Genomic DNA, 24,523 nt, shown 5'->3' with positions numbered 1-24,523 from the left:
AAGCCTTCTTCAGCGATCAATGCAAAGAAATAGAGGAAAACAACAGAATGGGAAAGACTAGGCATCTCTTCAAGAAAATCAGAGATACCAGCGGAACATTTCATGCAAAGATGAGCTCGATAAAGGACAGAAATGTATGGACCTAACAGAAGCAGAAGATATTAAGAAGAGATGGCAAGAATACACAGAAGAACTGTACAAAAAAGATCTTCACGACCCAGATAATCATGATGGTGTGATCACTGACCTAGAGCCAGATATCCTGGAATGTGAAGTCAAGTGGGCCTTAGAAAGCATCACTATGAACAAAGCTAGTGGAGGTGATGGAATTCCAGTTGCACTATTTCAAATCCTAAAAGATAATGCTGTGAAAGTGCTGCACTCAATATGCCAGCAAATTTGGAAAACTCAGCAGTGGCCACAGGACTGGAAAAGGTCAGTTTTCATTCCAATCCCAAAGAAAGGCAATGCCAAAGAATGCTCAAACTTACCGCACAATTGCACTCATCTCACACGCTAGTAAAGTAATGCTCAAGCTTCTCCAAGCCAGGCTTTAGCAATACGTGAACCGTGAACTTCCAGATGTTCAAGCTGGTTTTAGAAAAGGCAGAGGAACCAGAGACCAAATTGTCAACATCCACTGGATCATCGAAAAAGCAAGAGAGTTCCAGAAAAAACATCTATTTCTGCTTTATTGACTATGCCAAAGCCTTTGACTGTGTGGATCACAATAAACTGTGGAAAATTCTGAAAGAGATGGGAATACCAGACCACCTGACCTGCCTCTTGAGAAATTTGTATGTGGGTCAGGAACCAACAGTTAGAACTAGACATGGAACAACAGACTGGTTCCAAACAGGAAAAGGAGTATGTCAAGGCTGTATATTGTCACCCTGCTTATTTAACTTATATGCAGAGTACATCATGAGAAATGCTGGACTGGAGGAAGCACAAGCTGGAATCAAGATTGCTGGGAGAAATATCAATAACCTCAGATATGCAGATGACACCACCCTTATGACAGAAAGTGAAGAGGAACTAAAAAGCCTCTTGATGAAGGTGAAAGAGGAGAGTGAAAAAGTTGGCTTAAAACTCAACATTCAGAAAACGAAGATCATGGTGTCTGGTCTCATCACTTCATGGGAAATAGATGGGGAAACAGTGGAAACAGTGTCAGACTTTATTTTTTGGGGCTCCAAAATCACTGCAGATGATGATTACAGCCATGAAATTAAAAGACGCTTACTCCTTGGAAGAAAGGTTATGACCAACCTAGATAGCATATTGAAAAGCAGAGACATTGCTTTGCCAACAAAGGTCCATCTAGTCAAGGCTATGGTTTTTCCAGTGGTCATGTATGGATGTGAGAGTTGGACTGTGAAGAAAGCTGAGGGCCAAAGAATTGATGCTTTTGAAGTGTGGTGTTGGAGAAGACTCTTGAGAGTCCCTTGGACTGCAAAGAGATCCAACCAGTCCATTCTGAAGGAGATCAGCCCTGGGATTTCTTTGGAAGGAATGATGCTGAAGCTGAAACTCCAATACTTTGGCCACCTCATACGACGAGTTCACTCATTGGAAAAGACTCTGATGTTGGGAGGGATTGGGAGCAGGAGGAGAAGGGGACGACAGAGGATGAGTTGGCTGGATGGCATTACTGACTTGATGGACGTGAGTCTGAGTGAACTCCGGGAGTTGGTGATGGACAGGGAGGCCTGGCGTGCTGTGATTCACGGGGTCCCAAAGACTCGGACATGACTGAGTTACCCAACTGAACTGTACTAAACTGAGGTTGCCTTTTCATTTTGTTCATTGTTTCTTTTGCTGTGCAGAGGTTGTTTTAGTTTGATGAAATCCCACTTATTTTTTTTTTTTTTTTTTTGCTTTTGTTGTTTTTGGTGTCAAATTTAGTCATAGCCAAAATCAGTGTCATGGAGCTTATCTTTATGTTTCTAGGCGTTTCATGGTTTCAGGTCTTAAAATGAAGTCTTTAATTCATTTTGAGCTCATTTCTGTGTATGGAGTAAGGAAGTGGTCCAGTTTCATTCTTTTGCATGTGGTTGTCCAGTTTTCTCAACACCATGGAGACTATCCTTTCTCCATTATATATTCTTGACAGTAATTAACTGGCAACATAGGCATGGGGTTATTTCCAGGCTCTCAATTCTGTTTCATTGGTCTATATGTCTGTTTTTTATGTGAATACCATACTAGTTTGATCACTAATTTAGTTTGAAATCAGGAAGCATGATGCCTTTGTTTTGCTCTTTTTTCTCTAGATTGTTTTGGCTACTTCGGATTTTTTGTAATTCATACAAATTTTAGGATTGTTTGTTCTATTTCTGTGAAAAACACCATTGGAATTTTGATAGGGATTTTATTAAGCCTGCAGATTGCTTTGGGTGGTATGGGCCTTTTAATGATATTAATTCCTCTAAACCATGAACGTGGAATGTGTTTCCATTACACTCTCTAAAGTTTCTTTCATCAGTCATAGTTTTCAGTGTACGGGTCTTTTACTTGCTTGGTTAAGTTTATTATTCCTAGGTATTATTCTCTTTGGTGTAATCATAAATGAGATTGTTTTCTTAATTTCTCTTTTTGATAGTTTTTTATTAGTATATAAAAACAATATATTCTTGTATATTGATTTTGTATGCTACAACTTTACTGAATGTATATGTTATTTCTAATAGTTTTTTTGTGGAGTCTTTAGGGTTCTCTGTGTGTACTATTATGTCATCTGCAGATACTGACAGTTTTACTTTTTTTTTCCTTGCCTAATTGTTCTGGCTGGAACTTTCAATACTATACTGAATAAAAGTGGAAAGAGAGGGTATCCTTGTCTTGTTTCTCACGTTAGAGAAAAAACTTCTGAAAACTTCTGACTTAACGATTCATTGTAATGTTGATTATGACCTTGTTGTTTATGGCTTTTATTTTGTTGAAGTACATTCCCTCTGTGCCCACTTTGTTCAGAATTTTGTCTTAAATAGATACTGTATTTTGTCAATGCTTTTTCTGCATCTATTGATGATCGTATGATTTTTGGCATTCATTTTGTTAATGTAGTATATCAGATTGATTTGCACATGTTACCTTTTTTGTATCCTCTAAATAAATCTAACTTGATCTTGGCTTATGATTATTTTAAGGTATTGTTGAATTTCATTTCCTAATTTTGTTGAAGATTCTTGCATTTATGTTCATCAGGAATATGGGCTTGTACTTTTTTTTTTTTTTTTTTTCTTTTAATGTTCTTGTCTGTCTTTGGTATTATGGTAATGCTAGGCTCTTAAAAATAGTTTGGCAGTTTTTCCTTTTCAACTTTTGAAAGCATTTGAGAAGGATTGATGTTCATTCCTTAAATGATAGAATTCACCAGTGAATCCATCTAGTCCTAGGCTGTTCTTTGTTGAGAGGCTTTTGATTACTGATTCAGTTGTCTTAAATGGTCTGTTCAAAAATTTTTTTTATAATACAGTCTTGACAAGTTGTTTGCTAGTAGGAATTGATCTACTTCTTCTGGATTCAAATTGTTGGTGTGTCATTTTCCATAGTAATCTCTTATGGCACTTTGTACTTCTGTTGTATCGGTTATCATCATCAGTTTGCATACAATAATGCAACTTTTTTTTAACTTTTACAATGCTGTTTGTTTCACTTTGTGAGTCTTATGATTTTGTTAGAGCCCAGAGGGTTGGCCAGGCCTCCTTGGATTCAAGAATTCCAAGACGCACTCCCTTCCTTATCTAAAGTGCTGCCTAACTTACTGTGCTTGCAGGCAAGCATGGAATCCGAGCAGTGTCCAGGCAGGTCAGAAGCAGGTCAGAGGTCTGTTCTGCTAATTCTGAAGCCAGAGATAAAAAATTCACAAGGTTTAAAAAAAAAAAAAAATTCCTAAAAATCTATTCAGCCACTCTCTGTCTTTTGATTGGGAAACTTGGCCTATTTAATTTTAAACTAATTATTGATAGCTATGGCTCTGACGGGCTTCCCAGGTGGCTCTAGTGGTAAAGAACCTGCCTGCCAATGCAGGAGACGTTAGAGATATGGGTTCGATTCCTGGGTCAGGAAGATCCCCTGGAGGAGGGCATGGCAACCCACTCCAGTATTCTTGCTTACAGAATCTTCATTGACCGAGGAGTCTGGCAGGCTGCAATCCATACGGTCACATAGAGTCAGGCATGACTGAAGTGACTTAGCATGCACGCATGCATGGTTCAGACAGTAAAGAATCTGCCTGCAATGCAGGAAACCTGGGTTTGATCCGTGTGTTGGGAGGATCCCTTGGAGAAGGAAATGGCAACCCACTCCAGAATGCTTGCCTAGAGAGTCCCATGGGCCGAATTCCAATAACATGGCATGCTACAGTCTATGGGATTGTAAAGAGTCAGATGTGACTCAGTGACTAACTCTTTTATTTATTGCTATTTTCTTAATTTTTTTTAGTTGTTTTGTAATTCCTTTGTTTATTCTTTTGTTGTCTTCCTTTGTGATTTATTTTTCGAAATAGAATGCTTATATTCCTTTGTCTTTCTCTTTGGTGTATCTCCTATAGGTTTTTGCTTTGTGGTTACCATGAGGCTTACATAAAACATTTTAGAGCTTTAACAGCCTATTTTAAGTTGATAGTAACTTAGGTTTGAATGTTTTCTAAAGCTGTAAGTTTTTGCTGCTCCCCGCTCCCATGTTTTATGTTTTTGGTATCACAATATATTTCTTTTTATCTTTTGTGTTTGTTAACAAATTATTGTACTTATTGTTACTAGTTTTGTCTTTTAAATTTCATACTAGCTTTATAAGCGATTAACTCATCTTTATGACATTAGATTTTTGAATTTTCGTATATGTGAGATTTATACTTTCATGTGTTTTCCTGTTACTCATCAGCACTTTTTCACTTCAAATTAAGTCCCTTTAAGGTTTCTTGTAAGACCATTCTGGTGATGATAAACTTCTTTAGGTTTTACTTGTCTGGAAAACTGAATCTCTGCCTCAATTCTAAAGGGGAACTTTCTGGGTGGAGTGTTCTTATTTGGCAGTTTTTCCCTTCAGCATTTTGAATATATCCTGTCTGTCTATCTCCCTTTGGCCTGTAGAGTTTCTGCTGAGGTATCTGCTGATAAATCTTGCAGGGTGGGGTGGGGGAATCCCTTGTGTGTAAAAGGTTGCTTTTCTCTTGCTGCTTTTAAGGTCTCCTGCTTGTTGTGTCACTTTCGTTTTCATGTGTCTTGGTGTGGGTCTCTTTGGATTCATTTTTTTTTTTTTTTTTTTTTTGCCTTGGTTTCCTGGATCTGGATACTTGTTTTCTTCTCTAGGTAAAGGAAGTTTTAACCATTTATTCAAATAAGTTTTATGCCCTTCTTCTTTTCCTTCTGAGACACCTACAATACAAAGATTGGTCTGCTTGATGCTGTCCCTTAAGTCCCTTAAGTTATCTTCACTCTTCTGTATTCTTTTTTTTCCCTTTGTGCTTCTCTGATTAGATGAGTTCCATTGCTCTGCCTTTGAGTTCGCTAATACCTTCTTCCATTCTTCCAGTCTACGGTTGAAGCCCTCTGTTGTATTTTTCAATTTAGTTACTGTATTCTTCAGATCTGTGATTTCCGTTTGCTGCTTTCTTATATTTTCTTTTCCTTTGTTGCAATTCTGACCTTCATCTGTTTTCCCCCTGAGCTCAGTGAGCATCTTTGTGGCTTATTTTGTACACTGTCAGATAAATCCCTGATTTCCATTTCATTAAGGTCTTTTTCTGAGGCCTTATAATTGGAGAGGATTACAGCTGGTCCTTATCTGTGTGTTTAATTAGCAACCTTCCCTTAGGTCTAGCTTTGAAGATAAACTAATAGGCCTCTGTCACAGAAAGGTTGGAAGTTTGGTCTGTTTTCTCTGTACAGTAAATCCTCTATATATGAGTGAACTCCATTCTGAGAAAACATTCGTTAAGTCCAATTTGTTCCTAAGTCCAACAAAGGTAGCCTAGGTATCTAACTAGCACAGTCTTATACTGTGTTGGCTGTATATTATGATCCTGTAATAGGTTTATAATACTTTTCACACAAATAATACATTTAAAAAGTCATCAAAAATAAAACATCTGTAATTTTATAGTATTTTACCTTGAAAAGTACAGTGGTACAGTACCAAAGCTGACATATGGGGGCTGGCATTGAGTGAATAGGCAAGAAGAGTTCCTGACTGGAGGAGGGAGAAAAGGTAGACGATAGTAGAGCTAATAGGAGCAGAAGATATTAAGAAGAGGTGGAAAGAATACACAGAAGAACTATACAAAAAAGCTCTTAATTACACAGATAACCACAGTGGTGTGATCACTCTCCTAGAGCCAGACATCGTGGAGTGTGAAGTCAAGTGGGCCTTAAAAAGCATCGCTGTGAACAAAGCTAGTGGAGATGGTGGATTTCCAGCTGAGCTATTTCAAATCGTAAAAGATGATGCTCTTAGAGCGCTGCACTCAATAATGCTGGCAAATTTAGAAAAATCAGCAGTGGCCACAGGACTGGAAAAGGGCAGTTTTCATTCCAGTCCTAAAGAAGGGCAATGCCAAAGAATGTTCAAACTACTGCACAAATGCACTCATTTCACATGCTAACAAGGTCATGCTGAAAATCCTTCAACCCAGGCTTCAACAGTATGTGAACCAAGAACTTCCAGATGTGCAGGCTAGATTTAGAAAAGGCAGAGGAATGAGAGATTGAATGGCCAACATTTGTTGGATCATGGAAAAAGCAAGAGAGTTGCAGAAAGACATCTACTTCTGCTTCATTGACTACACTAAAACTTTTGACTGTGTGGATCACAACAAACTGGAAAATTCATAGAGAGATGAGAATAACAGACCACCTTATCTGCCTCCTGAGAAACTTGTGTGCAGGTCAAGAAGCAACAGTTAGAACCTGACATGGAACAACAGGATGGTTCCAAATTTGGAAAGGGGGTACATCAAGGCTTTATATTGTCACTCTGCTTATTTAACTCACATGCAGAGTACAACATGGGAAATGCCAGGCTGGATGAAGCACAAGCTGGGATCAGATTGCCAGGAGAAAATATCAGTAACCTCAGCTATGCAGAGGACACCACCCTTACGGGGTGGAGGAACAAAGAGGAACTAAAGAGCCTCTTGATAGAGGTGAAAGAGGAGAGTGAAAAAGCTGGCTTAAGACTCAACATTAATAAAATGAAGATCATGGCATTTGGTTTGATCACTTCATGGCAAATAGATGGGAATACAATGGAAACAGTGACAGACTTTATTTTCCCCGCATATGGTGACTGCAGCCGTGAAATTAAAAGACACTTGCTCCTCGGAAGAAAAGATGTGACAAACCCAGACAGCATATGAAAAAGCAGAGACATTATTTTGCCAACAGAGGTCCATAAAATCAAAGCTATGGTTTTCCCAGTAGTCATGCATGGATGTGAGAGTTGGACCATAAAGAAGGCTGAGTGCCAAAGAATTAATGCTTTTGAACTGTGGTGCTGGAGAAGACTCTTGAAAGTCCCTTGGACTGCAAGGAGTTCAAACCAGTCAATCCTAAAGGAAATCAATTCTGAATATTCATTGGAAGGAGTGATGCGGAAGCTCCAATACTTTGACCACCTATGCAAAGAGCTGACTCATTAGACAAGACCCTGATGCAGGAAAGATTGAAGGCAGGAGAAGGGGAAGACAGAGGACAAGATGGTTGGATGCCATCACTGACTCAGTGGACATTAACTTGAGCATGCTCTGGGAGATGGTGGAGGACAGGGAAGCCTGGTGTGCTGTGGTCCTTGAGTTTGCGACTGAGTGACTGAACAGCCCAAGTAGAGCTGAAGGGTCATCAGCAAAGGGGACGGAGGGCAAGTTGCAATATGACTCACACCTGATGTTGATGGCATAGGTTCTGGTTCCTTGCTGGATTCTAGTTTATCCACCCTCTTGATAAAATGATCCAGTGCTGTCTGAGTAGTAGGTCTTTTTCTTCTTATCATAGATGACATGATAGCACTGGACTGCATTCTGGTGGCTCCTGCAACCTTTGTGTACCGTTCTGCATTCAGGTCCTGTGCCTCAGAAACTAACAGTGCCTCCTCAAGTAAAGAAAATGCCCTTGCTGTTTCCTGCACTATGAATCTCTTTGGTTCTTTAGTTACTTCTTTCACTGTCTCTCTTCATTCTTTCTTTGGACCTCCAGTTCCATCAGATCATCATTAGTAAGCTCCTCATGTTGCACAGCCATGAGTTCAGTTAAGTCGTCCTTTTGCAGATCTAGTTACAGCTTCTTGCTGAGGGTCACTAAGTTGCCGAAGACCTCTTTGGACTCCTCATCCACTTTTTCAAATCCAAGAAAATTGTGAACAGACTGTGGGCTTGTTTCAAGCCTCATTCATGATGATGGCCATAACTTCACACCAAGCAAAGTCAATGTTTTTTTATGCCTTGTAGATGTTATAGTTCTTCCAAAATTGTCACAGGTTGTTCCTGATTCGATTAAGTATGACATGAATAATATTTTTTGAAAGTGACTCCTAACTGCCTAGTCCATGAGTTAGATGAGCAATGAATATTTTGTGGCAGATGCAGTACATGGGATGAAAGTCGTCCATGAATATGGTGTGACATCAAGCATTGTTGAACGGCAAAACATTGTGGAATGGGGCATCCTTCTCCAAGCAGTATTTCTCTATCTCCAGGATAGAGTGGTGGAAAAACAAGTCCTGGAACATGGCCTGTGTAACCCAAGTTTTGGGGTTACTCTTCCACGCAACAGGAAGAGAGCCCTTGGCTATGTTTTCAGTGGCTCTAGGGCTCTCTGAATGATAAACTAAGGAAGGCTTCAGCTTCATGTCGCCTAAACATTGCCACCAAACAACAGAGTTAGCCTGTCCTTTGTTGCTGTATAGCCTGGCATCATTTTTCCTCCATACTGATGTAACCATAGTCTGGCATCTTCTCAAGTACAGGCTTGTCTCATCCACGTTAAAAACCTGCTTGAGTAAATACGTACCTTCATCAATAATTTCTCAAAGCATTTCAGGAAATTCCTGGGCAGCTTCTCTATCTGCACTCACTGCCTCACCACTTACTTTTACGTTGTGAAATTTGGCTCTCGCCTTGAACTGATGAAACCAGCCATGGCTGGCATTAAGAGATGCGTCCTCTGATTCTTCGCTGTGATTCTGCTTCAAGTCTTCATAAAGGGTTTTAGCTTTCTTTTGAATCAGTGTTAAACTTAGTGGGACTCAAGGCTGATGCTGATCCTGCATCCACAAACCAAGCAGTTTCTCCGTCTTCTCCATCACTCTTCTGCGCTTTGGTGTTACTGTTGACATCATCGACAGCAGACCTCATGTGTTCTGTGATCTTGTTCTTTAGAATCCTGCTGCTGCTTTAAAATCGTGTGGAACGATTCATGTTTTAAGAACAAGTAATGTCTTCTATCTTTTCGCCTTGCTCCCCTCTCTCAATTATTTTGACTTCTGTTTCCATCGTTACTGTTTCTTAGCAGTACCAGCTACTTGACCGCCACTGTTACGCTTGCTTCCAAGCATCCTGGGCATGAAATAAAGATACCCTACTGCCGTGCTCTATATAGTACTGGACAGTAAAGTGCACAAAAGCACAACCACTTCTGGAGGATGCATGCAGGTGACAGTGTACACTGGTCACGTGAGCTAACTTAGGTGATTAGGATGAGGATGCACGTTCACATCTCTGAAAGTTTGCTCCTTGAAGGTTCACGTGTAGAGGACTTAACTGTACTGTGCCCTGGGGGTTAGGGAGGCTAGCCACTGTAGAACTGTTTTTCTGTTTGTTACAGGTCTGTGAAACTCATGAACGTTAAGCCTCATTGGCCATCAGAGTCAAGAGAACCAGGAGCGCCCCCTGGTGGGAGCTGTGCAGACTGGAGCACCAAGTGAAAGTGTCAGTCGCTCAGTCGGCCCGACTCTCTGTGACCCCAGGGACTGCAGCCCGCCAGACTCATCTGTGCATGGGGATTCTCCAGGCAGGAACACTGGAGTGGGTTGTCATTGCCTTCTCCAGGGGATCATCCTGACCCAGGGATAGAACTTGGGTCTCCTGCACTGCAGGCAGATGCATTACTGTCTGAGCCACCAGTGAAAGTGAAGTTGCTCAGTCATGTCCAGCTCTTTGGGAATGCATACACTGTAGCCTACCAGACTCCTCCGTCCATGGGGTTTTCCAGGCAAGAGTACTGGAGTGGGTGGCCATTTCCTTCTCCAGGGGATCTTTCTGACCCAGGGATTGAACCCGGGTCTCTTGCATTGCAGGCAGACGCTTTACGTCTGAGCCTCCAGGGAAGCCCTTTCAGTATGCACAGGGTCTTGGGGGAGATACTGGTTACCTGCAGCATGGCCAAGGGAGAGTGCCGTGACATGCCCGCCCTCTGAGTTCTCTTAAGTGATTACTCTAGGCCCCTAGACACGTGTTAAAGTAGATGCCTGCTCCTCAGGCGGAAGTTTTAATGTAAGCCAATAAGGCTCTTTCACGGAAAGGCTGACTGCCTCTGTGCTGGACTCTGGGGTAGGTGAGCTTGAGTGAGCCCTTAAGAGCCACTTCTCAGTGCGCTGCAGTCTTCTGCGTGTCATAGACCCGAGCTCCATTGCCTTTCTGAGCTAGATACTTTGAGCGCTCATTTCTCAGGTATAGGTCTTTTAAGTTGGGGTGCCCATTGTGGGTTTCAAACCCTTCATTACTCAGGGAGAAGCTCAGGGTTGTGAGTTGCCTCCCTCCTCACCAAAACTGTGGTTTGTGGGAAAATTTTGTCTCAGTCTTTCCTACCTGTTTTGAAGTGGGTTTTTCTTCCTTTGCCTGATATGAAGGAGTCACTCAGCTGGTTTGGGCATTTCTTTCAGAGAAAGAAACCTTTTTTTTCTTTACTAAATGTAGCTGTAGGTCTGGTGTGTCTGTGTGGGAGGTGGGTTCAGCATCCTCCTAGGTTGCCATCTTGAACCAGGACCCAGTGGGGACCATTTTCAAGGCTGCTTAACCACAACTAAATTCTGAAAACCTGTAGACCATGTTAAGTATTTATTTTATTCTAAAGGTTATAGGAAACTATGAAAGACTTTCAAACAGAGAATTCATAAGCTCAGATTTGAATTAAAAAAATAACTGCCCCGTGTCAGGAGTAGGTAGGCTAGTGTGGATGCTGGAAATGAAAAGATCACCGGTGGCTCAGAGGTTAAAGCGTCTGCCTGTAAGGCGGGAGACCTGGGTTCGATCCCTGGGTCAGGAAGATCCCCTGGAGAAGGAAATGGCAACCCACTCCAGTATCCTTGCTTGGAGAATCCCATGGACAGAGGAGCTTGGTGGGCTACAGTCCACGGGTCGCAAAGAGTCGGACACGACTGAGCGACTTTCGGTTCGGTATAGAGGATGAGTATGCTGTGGTGGTTTGAACTTTAGTTTTAGCCGTGGAAATGGAATAAGTGGATGCCATAAAAGGATATCAGTAATGTGAAATTTGTGTACCTAAAAGATAGCTTTGATGAGGGAGTTCAAAGGAAGAAATCAAGGATGATTCTCCGTGTTCTGTCTCCTCCAGTAGTGTGGATGGTGGCGCTGTTTCCTGGGACAGGACCAAAGGGAACAATTTAAGTCCAACGATTAAGAGGAGGAGGAGGGGCTGGCCGGAAGTTAGAAAAAAGCAGGAGATGAAGGTGACACATTCTTTCCATCGAGGATGGGTCTGTAATTTTTAATTGCTTCTAGCTTGAAAACAGTATAATCAATGTTGAAGAAAAGACATGTCTAAGAGATAGCTGGCTTCTTTTGTTCAACATTTTTTTTCAACACATATATTTTTCAGAATTCATTGTATGAAAGACTTTGTGTTGAGTAATGCCTAATGTTCGAGGTGAAATGGCAAATTCTAGCTCAGACAGTCTCACCAGTTGTTAGCATCTCAGAGGTGTCACATAGTTATGATTCTTTCAGTTGACTATTTGAGTTCTAGAAACATGATTTTTGTTTACTTTCTCAGAAGTGAGCAGAGAGCTCTTTCACCTTAACCAAACTGATGTCAAAGTTCCACTGGTCAGCTGTCACGTCATTAAGGTAGAATAAGGAATAGAAATGTCAGCTGCCCAACAGTGTTTTTTCTCCCCTCTAAGAAAGCCAGGATATTGTTTACTGAGCATCGTATCAGCAGGGGCGTCAGACACCCTAAATATATAGTTTCCTCAAGCTGTGATAATCTGTGCCATCTTTTCTTCTACGTGATACACCTGCCAGAACAATAGGTGAAACCAGGGGCTTACTGAAAGATCCTAGTGGTTCCGCCTCTTCTCCCTGTACCGCCATCACCATGCACACCCCCCACCCCCATCTGCTGTGCTCCTGCCGGGTCTCCCTTCTCTTTGGTAACTATGAGTAAACTCAGAACATTCAATGAAAGAAATGTGACTGTGTCAAATTTGGTTTTACTGGTTTGCTGTTGGTTTGTTTGGAATCCAGTTGTATTTGGTATCTTGGATATTCAAGCTCAAGAAAGTAAATAAAGCACTCAGCAAACTATAGTATATTGAATTCCTCATTCTTACCCTAGATACTTATGAGAAGCTAAAATATGGTTCAGATTTGGGTTGTGAGAGAAAGTTTTGTTTTTTCAACTTGAGAAACTATAAGCATGGAGTTACCGTTTACCAAGAAGGGGAACACTGAGTGGAGTGAATCTGAGGGAGACAGTCACTGGCTGGTGCTTGAGGCGCCTGTTACGCTGTATGTGGATGTAAATGTTGTTTGGGCAGCTGCATATATGATTCTTAAGTTAAGAGGAGACCTCTTGGCTTTATTAAATTTGCATGTTTTTGGCATGTTGATGGCATTGCAAGCCATAAGACAAAATGAAATCACCGAAATGATATGAATAGCGAAGCTCTGGGATTTAGCACAGGACACACCTGGACAGTGAGGTTTTGGAGATGAGGAACCAACAGAAGAGAAGGAGCAGCTGTTGAACAGGAGTAAATTCGAGAGTAGTATTCTTAAAGCCAAGCTGAGAGTGTCTCAAGGGTGAGAGAACACAGCAAGTACTAAAGAAAAGGGGGTTGGATGAATCAGACATGAGGGGGCGGTCCTGGTGGTCCAGGGGTTAGGGATCCGCCTTCTGGGGCCAAGGACACGGGTTCGATCCCTGGTTGGGGACTGAGATCCCACATGCCGAAGGGCAGCTAAGCCTGTGAGCCACAACTCGAGAGGAGACTGGCACCACAACAGAAGGTGCCACGTGCTGCAGCTGAGACCCAGTGCAGCCAAGGAGAGTTTAGAAAAGAAACAGAGACATGAGGAAATTTGGGGGGTTGATAGATGTGCTCATTATCTTGATTGTGGGATGGTTTTACAGGTTTACATGTATCCTTCACATACGCTGCATGTTACACATATGCAGTTTTTATATCACTTATTTCTCAATAAGTGAAGTCGCTCAGTCGTCTCTGACTCTTTGTGACCCCATGGACTGTCCAAGGGATTTTCCAGGCAAGAGTACTGGAGTCGGTTGCCGTTTCCTTCTCCAGATCTTCCCGACCCAGGGACTGAACCCGGGTCTCCCACTACAATGCTTTACCATCTGAGCCACCAGGGAAGTCCAATTTCTCAATAAAGCAACATTTTAAAAATTTCTTATATTAAATATTCTTTTTTTTTTTTAAAGGAAGGAGTGAACGGCTGTCAAATGCTTTTGGTAGATCAAGTAAGATGAGAATTTTCTAGGAAATAGCATCCTTGCTTGCCTTAACTAGAATACTGTCAGTGGAGTTGTGGGTATAGAAGTGTGATTTGTATGAGTTCAAGAGAGAATGGGAAGAGAGGAAATAGAGACAGAGCTCCAGACAACTTTTTAAAAGAGTTTTGCTGAAAAGAGAATTTGAAAAATGAGATTGAAGGGAGATATGAAGTCAAAAGGAAGCTTTTTGTTTTGTTTTTAAGAAGGGAACAGTTACAGCTTACAGAGGTAGGATAGCTTGTTTTTATATAGATGGCAATAAATTGACAGGAAAAAATAGATGCTATGTGAAAGGAAAAGTGTCATGGGAAGAGAGAAAAATTTCTGTAGTGATATCCATATATTCCTTTGCCATTGGTTTTGAGAATTCTGCCCATATTTATGACAATGAATTTCTACATCTGTTTGGATATGCTTTTTATTTTATTCATTGTTTATTTTAAAACTTCATGGGTCACTTTTGAAGATAGCTTTATTTAAAGCCATGTATGTTATTTATATATAATTGCCGTGTTTGATATTCTTCATCTTGTCTGTTCTTAAGGTTGATACTGATTATATACTGGTCTCTTATTTTGTTTCAAGAAATTATAGTATCCATGCTTCTTCAAATAGAATGTAGATCTTCCAATCTAGCATTTACCAGGATAACTGAGATTGTTACATCAAGCTACCATCATTAGCTGCTAAGAATCTTTCCTTAACATGATGTGCTCTCTCAATAAAGTAGCTATGTGAAATAGTTTTACAGAAGAATTTGACAAAGTAAAAATTTTGTCAAAGTAAAATTATTTTTGTCAAAGTAAATTTTGCACTTCTAATACTCTTAGGATTGATTGCTTTGAGGGTGGGAAAAAAATTGATGTACTCTTTGCTTGTGGTAGCAGTTTCTTCAGATTTTCTGTTTCACAACCCTGATCATAATTCTTTCCATAGGTGATGGGAAACTCAGGAACTTTCAAAAGAAGTCTTTTATTTTCTGCTCTGTCTTATTTGGGTTTTGAAACTTATCAAGTCATTTCCCAGGCTGTTCTGGTTCATGCTGCAGCCAAAGGTAAGCCTAAGCTAAACATCGGGAACACTTAGAGTTATTTGTGGTTTTTTTTTTTTTTTTTTTTTAGTTTTTATTTTATTTATTTATTTATTTTTATTTATTTGTATTTGTTATATTTTGTTAATAACTTACTATGTTTGAATGTCAGTCTGATATATATATATATATGTATATATATTCCTGGTGGCTCAGATGAAGAATCCTGCAATGCAGGAGACCCAGGTTCCGTCCCTGAGTTGGGACGATCCCCTGGAGAAGAGAATGGCAACACACTCCAGTATTCTTGCCTGGAGAATTCCATGGATAGAGGAGCTGGCGGGCTACAGTCCATGGCGTCATGAAGACTTGGACACAACTGAGCAACTAACAGTTTCACTTTTCATTTTCATATATATGTGTGCGTGTGTGTATCTGTGTACACAGTGGAGCCTGGAGTAGGAAATGGCAACCCACTCCGGTGTTCTTGCCTGGAGAAGCCCATGGACAGCAGCCTGACGGGCTGCAGCCCCTGGGCTCCCAGAGTCGGACATGACTGAGCGCCAGGGCAGCAGCAGCAAAGGCTGTGTGGGAGGTAAGGGCGTCGTAAATCCCTCACGGGGAATTACTCTTTTCATTGTTAAAACTGTGTCATATTTAGTTAGTACTAGAGTAAGTTTTCTGATTTTTTGTTTTTGAAGGTTTTAATAAATGAATATTAAGGAAGTAACATGAATATTAATATTCATTAAGTAAGTGAATATTAAGTATTATGTGTAATAGCTTCATACTTATTTCTACTACACTTCACATTTTGATTGTTCAGAGTTTCTGATCTTTCTTTATAGGTGATTTCTGTATCTGATTTCTTTTGCTTCTATGTAAAAGTGTTCGTGTGTCTTAGAATTATTGCCAACTGGCTTGGGAAGACTTACTTTATTTTGTCTTTTTTCTTTTATAGTCTTTAAAATTGAAGAAGTCCTTGAACAAGCAGACTACTTATATGAAAGTGGAGAAACAGAAAAACTTTACCAGTTGCTAACCCAGTACAAGGAAAGGTGGGTGATGTATCATAGGCCTAGGTTTGCTGTTGACTGAAATTTTCTGTTATTTAATACTTAAAATATTCTTGGTGCTTGGAATTTTTATAGTTTTTAAAAGTTTTTACTTCAAAGTAATATTTCTTAGAGTTTAATTTATAGTATTTTTTTTCCTTATGTTAAGTGACTCAAAAGTGCTACATATATTTCATTGATTTAGAAAAGGTGGTTCTACTTATTCATTCTAGGTAGTGTTGACATTTTTTCTTTTTGTTACTTTGCTTTGAATACAAGGTAGTCATTAAATAGACGTTTATTGTCTTTATCTGTGTCATATATTTTTCATTTCTTCTGAGGTAATTTCTTATTGCTGTAAGATTTGAATGAACTAGGATTTTTTTGTCACCTTTGAATAATCCTTTTCCTATTTTTAATATTAGCATGCATGCTTAGTCCAGCACATTAATGTGTACTCATTTTGTGGGGGAGAATGGAGATGGAAAGAGGAGATTCAGCCCAATTAAATAAGTCAAATCAGGCTAAATGGCATTTCCAGGTCATGATCTGCCTCATCTACTGAACTAAAAATATTGAGCCATTTTCAACCGACTTTCTTAGATTTTCCCAAACCAGTTTTCCCCAGAAGACCCATCAATTTCACTTCCTAAATATCTGTAGGATCCAAATTTTCTTCTCCTTCGTCCCCTCAGTAACTTGAAGTGGTTGGCTTGGCATTTTATAGTCACTTCAGTAATAACAACATAAGCTATAAGGTGGCTGTTGTTCTCTGGCTCAGTTGTGACCGACTCTTGCTGACCCCATGGACTATAGCCTGCTGGGCTCCTCTGTCCATGGAATTCTCCAGACAGGAGCGCTGGAGGGGGTTGCCATTCCCTCCTCCAGGGGGTCTTCCTGACCCAGGGGTGGAACCCAGGTCTGCTGCATCGCAGACTGTTCTTTACCACCGAGCCACCAGGGAGGCTGTCAGGAGGCTATTCTATATTCACTGGATTATAGATACGCTATTGCTATTTACCCTCCGTTTCTCTTTTTAATGATACTTTATTTAGATTTTACTTTGATTTACGTATTTAACTGTCTCGGGCTGAGCTGGGCCTTCACTGCTGCACGTGGGCTGCCTCTGGTTGCTGAGAGCGGGGCTGCTCTCTGGTCGCAGTGCGCAGGCTGCTCTCTGTGGTGGCTCTTCCTGCTGAGGAGCACGGCCTCCAGGTGTATGCACTTCGCTGCTCCACAGCATGTGGGATCTTCCTAAACCACTGATCAAATCCATGTGCCCTGCATTGGCAGGTGGATTCTTAACCCCTGGACCACCGGGGAAGTCCCTACCTTTAGTTTCACTCAATTTTTTTTTTTAAGTAATATTTATTTATTTTATTTTTAAACTTTACAATATTGCATTGGTTTTGCCATATATCAACATGAATCTGCCACAGGTATACACGTGTTCCCCATCGAATACTATTTTTGTTTTAAAGTATAACTTAGTAGGTTGAAAGAGAAACATTTAATAAAAGGAATTTTTATTAAAATGGCTTTCCAGGTGGCACAGTGGTAAAACATCCATCTGCTATAAAGGAGACACAAGAGACGTGGGTTCGATCCCTGGGCCGGGAAGATCCTCTGGAGGAGGAAATGGCAACCCACTCCAGTGTTCTTGTCTGGAAAATTCCATGGACAGAGGAGCCTGGTGGACTATAGTTCATGGGGGTTGCAAAGAGTTGGACATGACTGAGCAACTGAGCATACATGCACAATTTGTTTTATTTAGTAGACATTTCTGTCTTATATAATTTTATTTAAACGGCAGTTCTTCAAGGAGTCCAGAGCCCTTGCTTTAAATATTCCATGCATCATGGTATGGGTGACATATTCAAAGATAGGATTTATTTTGAGATTACATTATATTTAATCATCATTCATTAACAGGTATTTATCATATATATTTTTGTATGCCAGGTACTATATTTGGAGCTATGGATACAGCATTTTGTTTTATAGTGCATAACCTTGTCTGTAAATTAATATATTTTATAGTACTGTCTGAAGCAGTTAGTGAGTTGTCTGAAGCACAGTGCCACTGAACTCAAATGTCAAGTTATATGTTGAATTTTGTAGGGAAATTGTTTAGAGAATTCAAATATAAAGATATTTTCTAAGGAAATTAGTATTTTAGATATTACAGGTAACTTAATGTTTGTATATAATATTGGATGTTTTGGAGGAAATTTTAGCACATATAGATTTGTGTGATAGAAAATAATAAATTTAACATTATGAATTGTGGATTTTGATGTTGTGCTGCTTGCTATGTCCTCACTGACCTGAAAGACCATATGTATTCATTAGTGATATGACCTTTAACCATGAAAGTGTGAGCTAAAATGGTTGTTGTTTTATATTTATTTCACATCAGTGAAGATGCAGAGTTACTGTGGCGTTTGGCACGGGCATCACGTGATGTAGCTCAGCTTAGTGGAACCTCAGAAGAGGAGAAAAAGTTCTTGGTATATGAAGCCCTAGAGTATGCGAAAAGGGCACTAGAGAAAAACGAATCCAGTTGTGCGGCCCATAAGGTGAGGTGCTTAAGTAATGAGACCGTTACCGTGTATTGAAACGGATTTTGGTCTGTACTTATCTGTTATATGTAACTTACATAGGAAAGAAATCGCTCTCTTTTAAAGAAGTAGGGAAGAAATTTATTTTTATAAACTTTTTTTCAAAAAGAAGTAGTATTTTTGGTTGTGTTCTTGAACATCTGTTCTAGCTTCATTAGTGTGCTCGATAAATTACTTTGTGAAGGCTTATTTTTAAACTGAAGCGTTAGTTCCATCAGTTACCTCTCTCTTTAGTTCAGTTGTAAAAACACGGGACTAATGTTTTCTCATTTTCCTCACATTTTATTTCTGTCTCATGTGGAGATAGGAGTATAGCAGCTGGACAGCAGATACCTAGTGTAACTTTTTACATGTGACTCCACGAGCTTCTAGATTTCCTGACTGGTTTAGAATAATCTTTTCAATGGACCATGGTGGGGAGGCCAAGGGACACTATTGATATTTTGGATTAGGACCTTACTTGACCATATTAGACTGTCCCCAGGGAAGCCCCCAAGTCATTGTGACAGCCGAATTCTGTCTTCACGCATTTGCAAATGCTCCCTTTAGGGGATGGTTCCATCTGCCCTGATCCCCACCACCACTGTTTCTTGTTTATATTGAGAATAAAACATACAGACCCTTTAAATTTGTTGAGACTTGTTTTATGGCCCAGAATATGGTCCATATTTGTAAATGTTCTTTTTGCACATGGAAGGTGTATTTATTCAACTGCTGTTGAGCGTATGTCATATGAGTCATTCCGCTCAAGTTGTTTTACACATGGTAGTGTGTATGTGTTGATGCTGCTTTCTCTGTTCATCCCACTTCCCCCTCTGTGTCCATAAGTCCAGTCTCTACATCCGCATCTCCATTCCTTGCCTGCAAATAGGTTCATCAGTACCAATTTTCTAGATTCTGTATATATGGGTTAATATACTATATTTGCTTTTCTCTTTTGGACTTACTGCACTCTGTATAATAGGTTTCAGGTTCATCCACCTCACTAGAACTGACTCAAATTTGTTCTTTTTATGGTTGAGTAATATTCCATTGTATATATGTACCATATATTTATCCATTCATCTGTCGTTGGACATCTGGGTTGCTTCCATGTCCTAGCTGTTGTAAATAGTGCTACTGTGAACATTGGGATACATGTGTCTTTTTCAGTTATGGTTTCCTCAGGGTATTATGCCCAGTAGTGGGATTGCTGGGTCATAGTCGTTTTATTCCTAGTTTTCAAGAAAGCTCCATACTGTTCTCCATAGTGGCTGTATCAATTTACATTCCCACCAACAGTGCAAGAGGGTTCCCTTTTCTCCACACCGTCTCCAGCATTTATTGTTTGTAGACTTTTTGACAATGGCCATTCTGACTGGTGTGAGGTGATATACCTCATTGTAGTTTTGATTTACATTTCTTGTCCTGAGTCTGACTTTCGCCAGCACCTAGGTTTATGAAGCTTGGATATTTGGTTTCAGTTCTCAGAGAAGAAGCTCAGATTGTCTCAGTTTGGGTTTGTTGTCCAGCTATGGACGTGAGGACAGAGTCACGATTGACAAATATGGCCGTTATTACTATAGTAACGTGGCTGTGAAATAAGAAACAGTGCCCAGAAAATAGGTTGAGAAAATAAAATGATAATGTTAAATTGTACATTTTTATAAATTTATATTCATATCATAAATATGAATCATTATATCCCCATTGTGTTGGTAACTTTCTTAGAGATACACTAACCTCTGTCTTACATTATAGTTCTCTATAAACATGTCCTAACTTAAGTTCTTTACGGGCTATGTCTACTTTTTCTTTGTATATTCTAGTATATTTAATACAGATTTTGTGCTCAGCTTTTAGTTAAATGAGAATAACTACTGAGGAATTGCAACCTGGTATTGAATGGGATATTATTGAATATTAGTATTCTTATACCTTTGTTTCTTCTGTTTTTAGTGGTATGCAATCTGTATTGGTGATGTTGGAGATTATGAAGGAATCAAGGCTAAAATTGCAAATGCCTACATTATCAAGGAGCATTTTGAGGTACTGATGGACTTGAAAAGTCATTAGTTTTCTGAATAGATTTCTGTTTCACTTATTTCTTGCTGTATAGCAAACTACCTAAAGCTTAGTGGCCTAAAACAATGACAAATTATTTCTCAAAATTCTGTGGATTAACCGTGCACAGTCGTGCCTCCATTCTGCTCGTTGTGGCTGAGGTCATTTAAAGGGCTCCCTTCACCTGGACCCTCAGCTCGGACAGGAATGGACGAGATGCCCTCTCGCGTGTGGCATTTCCCCCTACTTTTCTTCTCATCATTTAGTGCTGTAGCCCACACTTCTGTGTCGCATAGTCACTGCTTCCAAGAGTGAGCATGCCAGGGGAAAAGTTCCACTGTGCAGACTTTTATCAAGCATGTTTGCATCACACTTAGTAATAACCTGTCGACCCTAAACAAGTCATTTGGCCAAGACCAGAGAACGTGAGAGGGGGTTATACAAAGTCCTGCATGCCAGGAGGTATGGTCTCATCCAGCGGTCTAATATAATTGACATACCACTTGCAAAGGTAATAGTACTATATATGAGTATGATCTCTGTGTTTTAATATTTCCCCCAAAGTTCATTTACTTATTATAGTAAGCTCTTCCTTAGGTGCCAGAAATTCTCCAGGAATTTGTATATTTCATGTTATACTTACACATTATTCTATTGTCCAAAAACAAGCAACAAAAAAACTGCAGCTAAAAACCCAGTGTATTTGTCTTTTGATATTATAGACCATCTCAAAAATACAAATTAAGAGAAAGTGATGAAAACAAACATATTTATCGTTACTGATTCGATTCCTAATTATTGTAATGACTAGCAGAAAAGAGCACTGGACTAGGAGTCAGGAGACTTAGCTTCTTATTTGGGCATCAATAGTATATATATACATGTATACATACACACACACACGTACACATACACATTGATATACATACATATATATTTTGATTTAGTAATATAGATTTTTCACATTTTAAGACCTTTGAAATCAGATTGCATTATATATAATCAGCAGTGCTTTTTTCTTAGTGGTATATAAAATGATGATGTCATACCTTTTATGTTATCTTAGAGATTCAGTGAAATAGAATCTCAGATGCATTAGATAAATCACTTAGATTATTTTGTGCCTTGGGATGTAGAAATACCTGATAACTTCCAAGTGAATAATGAAACACTGCATACAATAAATTAACATACACTTCAAAGAAACTGTGAAGACTATAGATTATTTAAAAATAAGCAATGTTTTTAAGTTTTTAAGTGTGTATATTAACTATATTTTTTAAATGACAGTGTTTAGTATTTATATACTTAAAAGATCATTTAAACTACTTCTATTTCACATTCCATTATTACATCTAAAACCCTAAGGAATTACTATCTTGGTATTGTTTTTGAAGAAACTTAAACTTATGACAGAAAGGATTATAAAAGAAAAGGTTTGCTTAAGTATAGCCCCTCTGAATACATCCCAAAAGTAAATTAAATTGTAATATTCCAAGGCATCAGTTGTATATGATGAATTAACTTCTTTCCTTTGCATCAAAATGGACTAGCTCTGTACCATTCTTGGCAGAATGGAAAATATAGTAACTTGTATAATATTTTGTAGGGCTTAATTTTCTGGTGGAACTCTGATTTGGAAAGCCTGTTTAGAATATGAGCTGTATATACTTTAAAATATATTCTTCTGTGTAAAGCACATCACCTTATTTATAGAAAAGTCAAAATTACGTCAATGGTGATTCCTACCCATATTATTGGTAACAAGATTTCCGCCAAGTCATAGGTAATTAGCCTTATTTAGCTATTCTCTCTCTCATTACTAACATTATGAGACTTACAAAAAAGTAAAAATAATGACGACTCTGATGATAGAAAATATTACTGTGTTAAGCACCTCCTGTTAACTTGCTCATTTAATTTTTACTACAACCTTATAAGTTAAGTGTACTGCTTTCCTGATTCTGTACAAGAGCAAACTCAGGCTTGGAAAGAATATAGAACTTGCTAAGGTCAAAAAGTTAGAGGTCACTGAGCTGTGATTTGAACCCTATTTGGTCTGACTTCAGAGTCACTCTAGTAACTAGTACAGGTACTTAAAAATGTGTATTTCACACATTATCAACTGAAAGTGAAAATGTGTTTTTATAGAAAAGTGTAAGCTAGGAAGTCTTAAAAAGGGTTTTTTTTTTAATATATATATTTAATAGGATTAACATTCATCTGTGAGATTTCCTTAGTGGTTTTCAACAAAATAATGAAAAATTGAGGAGTAATTTTTTTAAAGTTGTTGTAGTTCTGTAGTTTATGCTTTACATTAATTCATATAGGACTTCCACATAGTAAATAGAAATTAGGGAGACTATCAGTATATTTTTTATTGTACATAATTATTCTATTAATGAATTCTGTGAATAAGTAGTATTTATTCTCCCTTTGTTAAATATAGATGGGGAAGTTAAACCAAATTTGCACATAGGAAGAGACTTTCTAAAATTATGTATTTTGTTTTTCTAACAAAGAATAATTTTACTTAACAGTCATATAGGACTTGCCACAAAGAACTATTATTTTGTTTTCCTTTAATCTTGAAGATATAACTGAGAGTAATATATTGTCACTGTTGTCAAATTCGATTCATTCACAGATTTTGTTTTCTTTCCTCTTGCTACAGCCTGCTATCAGTTTCTGAATCTTATAAAATAGTAATCTAAGTAATTAATAGTGTGCTGAAATAAATTTAAAGAGTCAAAAGGAAGAAAATTGGTGTTGATTATCTTAGAAAAATGAAATTCTTGGTTGCATTTTTTTTTTTAAATCATGGGTTTTGTCAGCAAATATGGTAACGTACTTATTGGTGTTTAGAAAACAAATATGATTTATTTTCTCATTTCTTGTTAGAAAGCAATTGAACTGAACCCTAAAGACGCTACTTCAATTCACCTTATGGGTATTTGGTAAGAAAATTTCTTGAAATAAATATTTCAGTGGTACTTACTCTGATCTTATTTTGTAGTATATAAAAAAGTAAAATGTTTCAAATATTTGGGAGTCAAGAGTGTTTACTCCATTAGATTAACTTACACTTGTAGTGGTTATTTAGTGTTTAGTATTTAGAAAATATTAAATTTGATTGTGATTTTGTTAAATATTGTTATTCAGATTATTTAGAAACAGGTACTAAGACTAAACAGGCATTGAAACTTTTCATTAAACTTTACATTCCCTTTTTTGGGAAAGATTATTCTCATTTACCAGACTAAATGGAATTGGATTAAGCTAACTATATCAAAATAGGATGGCCTCAGAGAGTCTTTGTATCTTCAAAGTATGTCAAATACAGTGTGATTCATCTGAGGAATTTTAGTATCTTTCCATTTTTATGTAATCTCTGTTTAAAGCACATCCTTATTTTGCTGGTATGAGCATACACCAGTGTGTTAAATGCTTACTGGTTTGAGAGTCTTAGGTTTACCACCATTTTCTTCATGTGTGGTCTACAGAGCTGAGTATTTATTGTCTTCCGTGAGGGGTGCAATTGGAGAGGGAAATGGCAACCCACTCCAGTGTTCTTGCCTGGAGAATCCCAGGGACAGAGGAGCCTGGTGGGCTGCCGTCTGTGGGGTCGCACAGAGTCGGACACGACTGAAGCGACTTAGCAGCAGCAGCAGCATGAGGGGTGCAAAGTCTCGTATCAAACTCTCTTTAAAGAGAAGTAAATACTGGATAAAGGACATGTTTAACAAAACACATACTGAGTGAGAATTAATGATGATTGAGGGACAGTAATTCAGATGCTTGTGACCAAATATGAATGAACTAGTTTCTTTCTCAAGGACTTCAGACCCTAATCAAAGATCGAACACTTTTTTCCTCCTTATTTCAGAAAGTTATCGAGAGTTTTGATGTTACTTTTTTTATTAACCTTTTTATTTTGTACTGGAGTATAGCTGGTTAGCCATGCTGTGATGGTTTCAGGTGGACAGCCGGGGCCTCGGCCGTACATATCCATGTGTCCCT

General features: G+C 38.8%; 1 protein-coding gene across 4 annotated transcripts in view; it reads left to right on the top strand.

Moving 5' to 3' along the window:
* The window catches only part of RMDN1 (regulator of microtubule dynamics 1), a 33,826-nt gene that overhangs the window by 2,578 nt on the left and 6,725 nt on the right, over positions 1 to 24,523 (top strand). For all 4 annotated transcript variants that reach the window (XM_006073075.3, XM_006073077.3, XM_006073079.3 and 1 more), the window contains exons 2-6: positions 14,691 to 14,808; positions 15,746 to 15,842; positions 18,259 to 18,418; positions 20,399 to 20,488; positions 23,405 to 23,460. In XM_006073075.3, the coding sequence (XP_006073137.3) occupies positions 14,691 to 14,808; positions 15,746 to 15,842; positions 18,259 to 18,418; positions 20,399 to 20,488; positions 23,405 to 23,460 (521 nt within the window). The remainder of the gene's footprint in view (positions 1 to 14,690; positions 14,809 to 15,745; positions 15,843 to 18,258; positions 18,419 to 20,398; positions 20,489 to 23,404; positions 23,461 to 24,523) is intronic.

The sequence above is a fragment of the Bubalus bubalis genome, chromosome 15, assembly GCF_019923935.1.
Source record: "Bubalus bubalis isolate 160015118507 breed Murrah chromosome 15, NDDB_SH_1, whole genome shotgun sequence".
In the NCBI taxonomy this organism is placed as follows: Eukaryota; Metazoa; Chordata; class Mammalia; order Artiodactyla; family Bovidae; genus Bubalus; species Bubalus bubalis.
The sequence above is the reverse complement of the archived record's forward strand: the minus strand, read 5'-3'. Positions and strand labels throughout refer to the sequence as shown.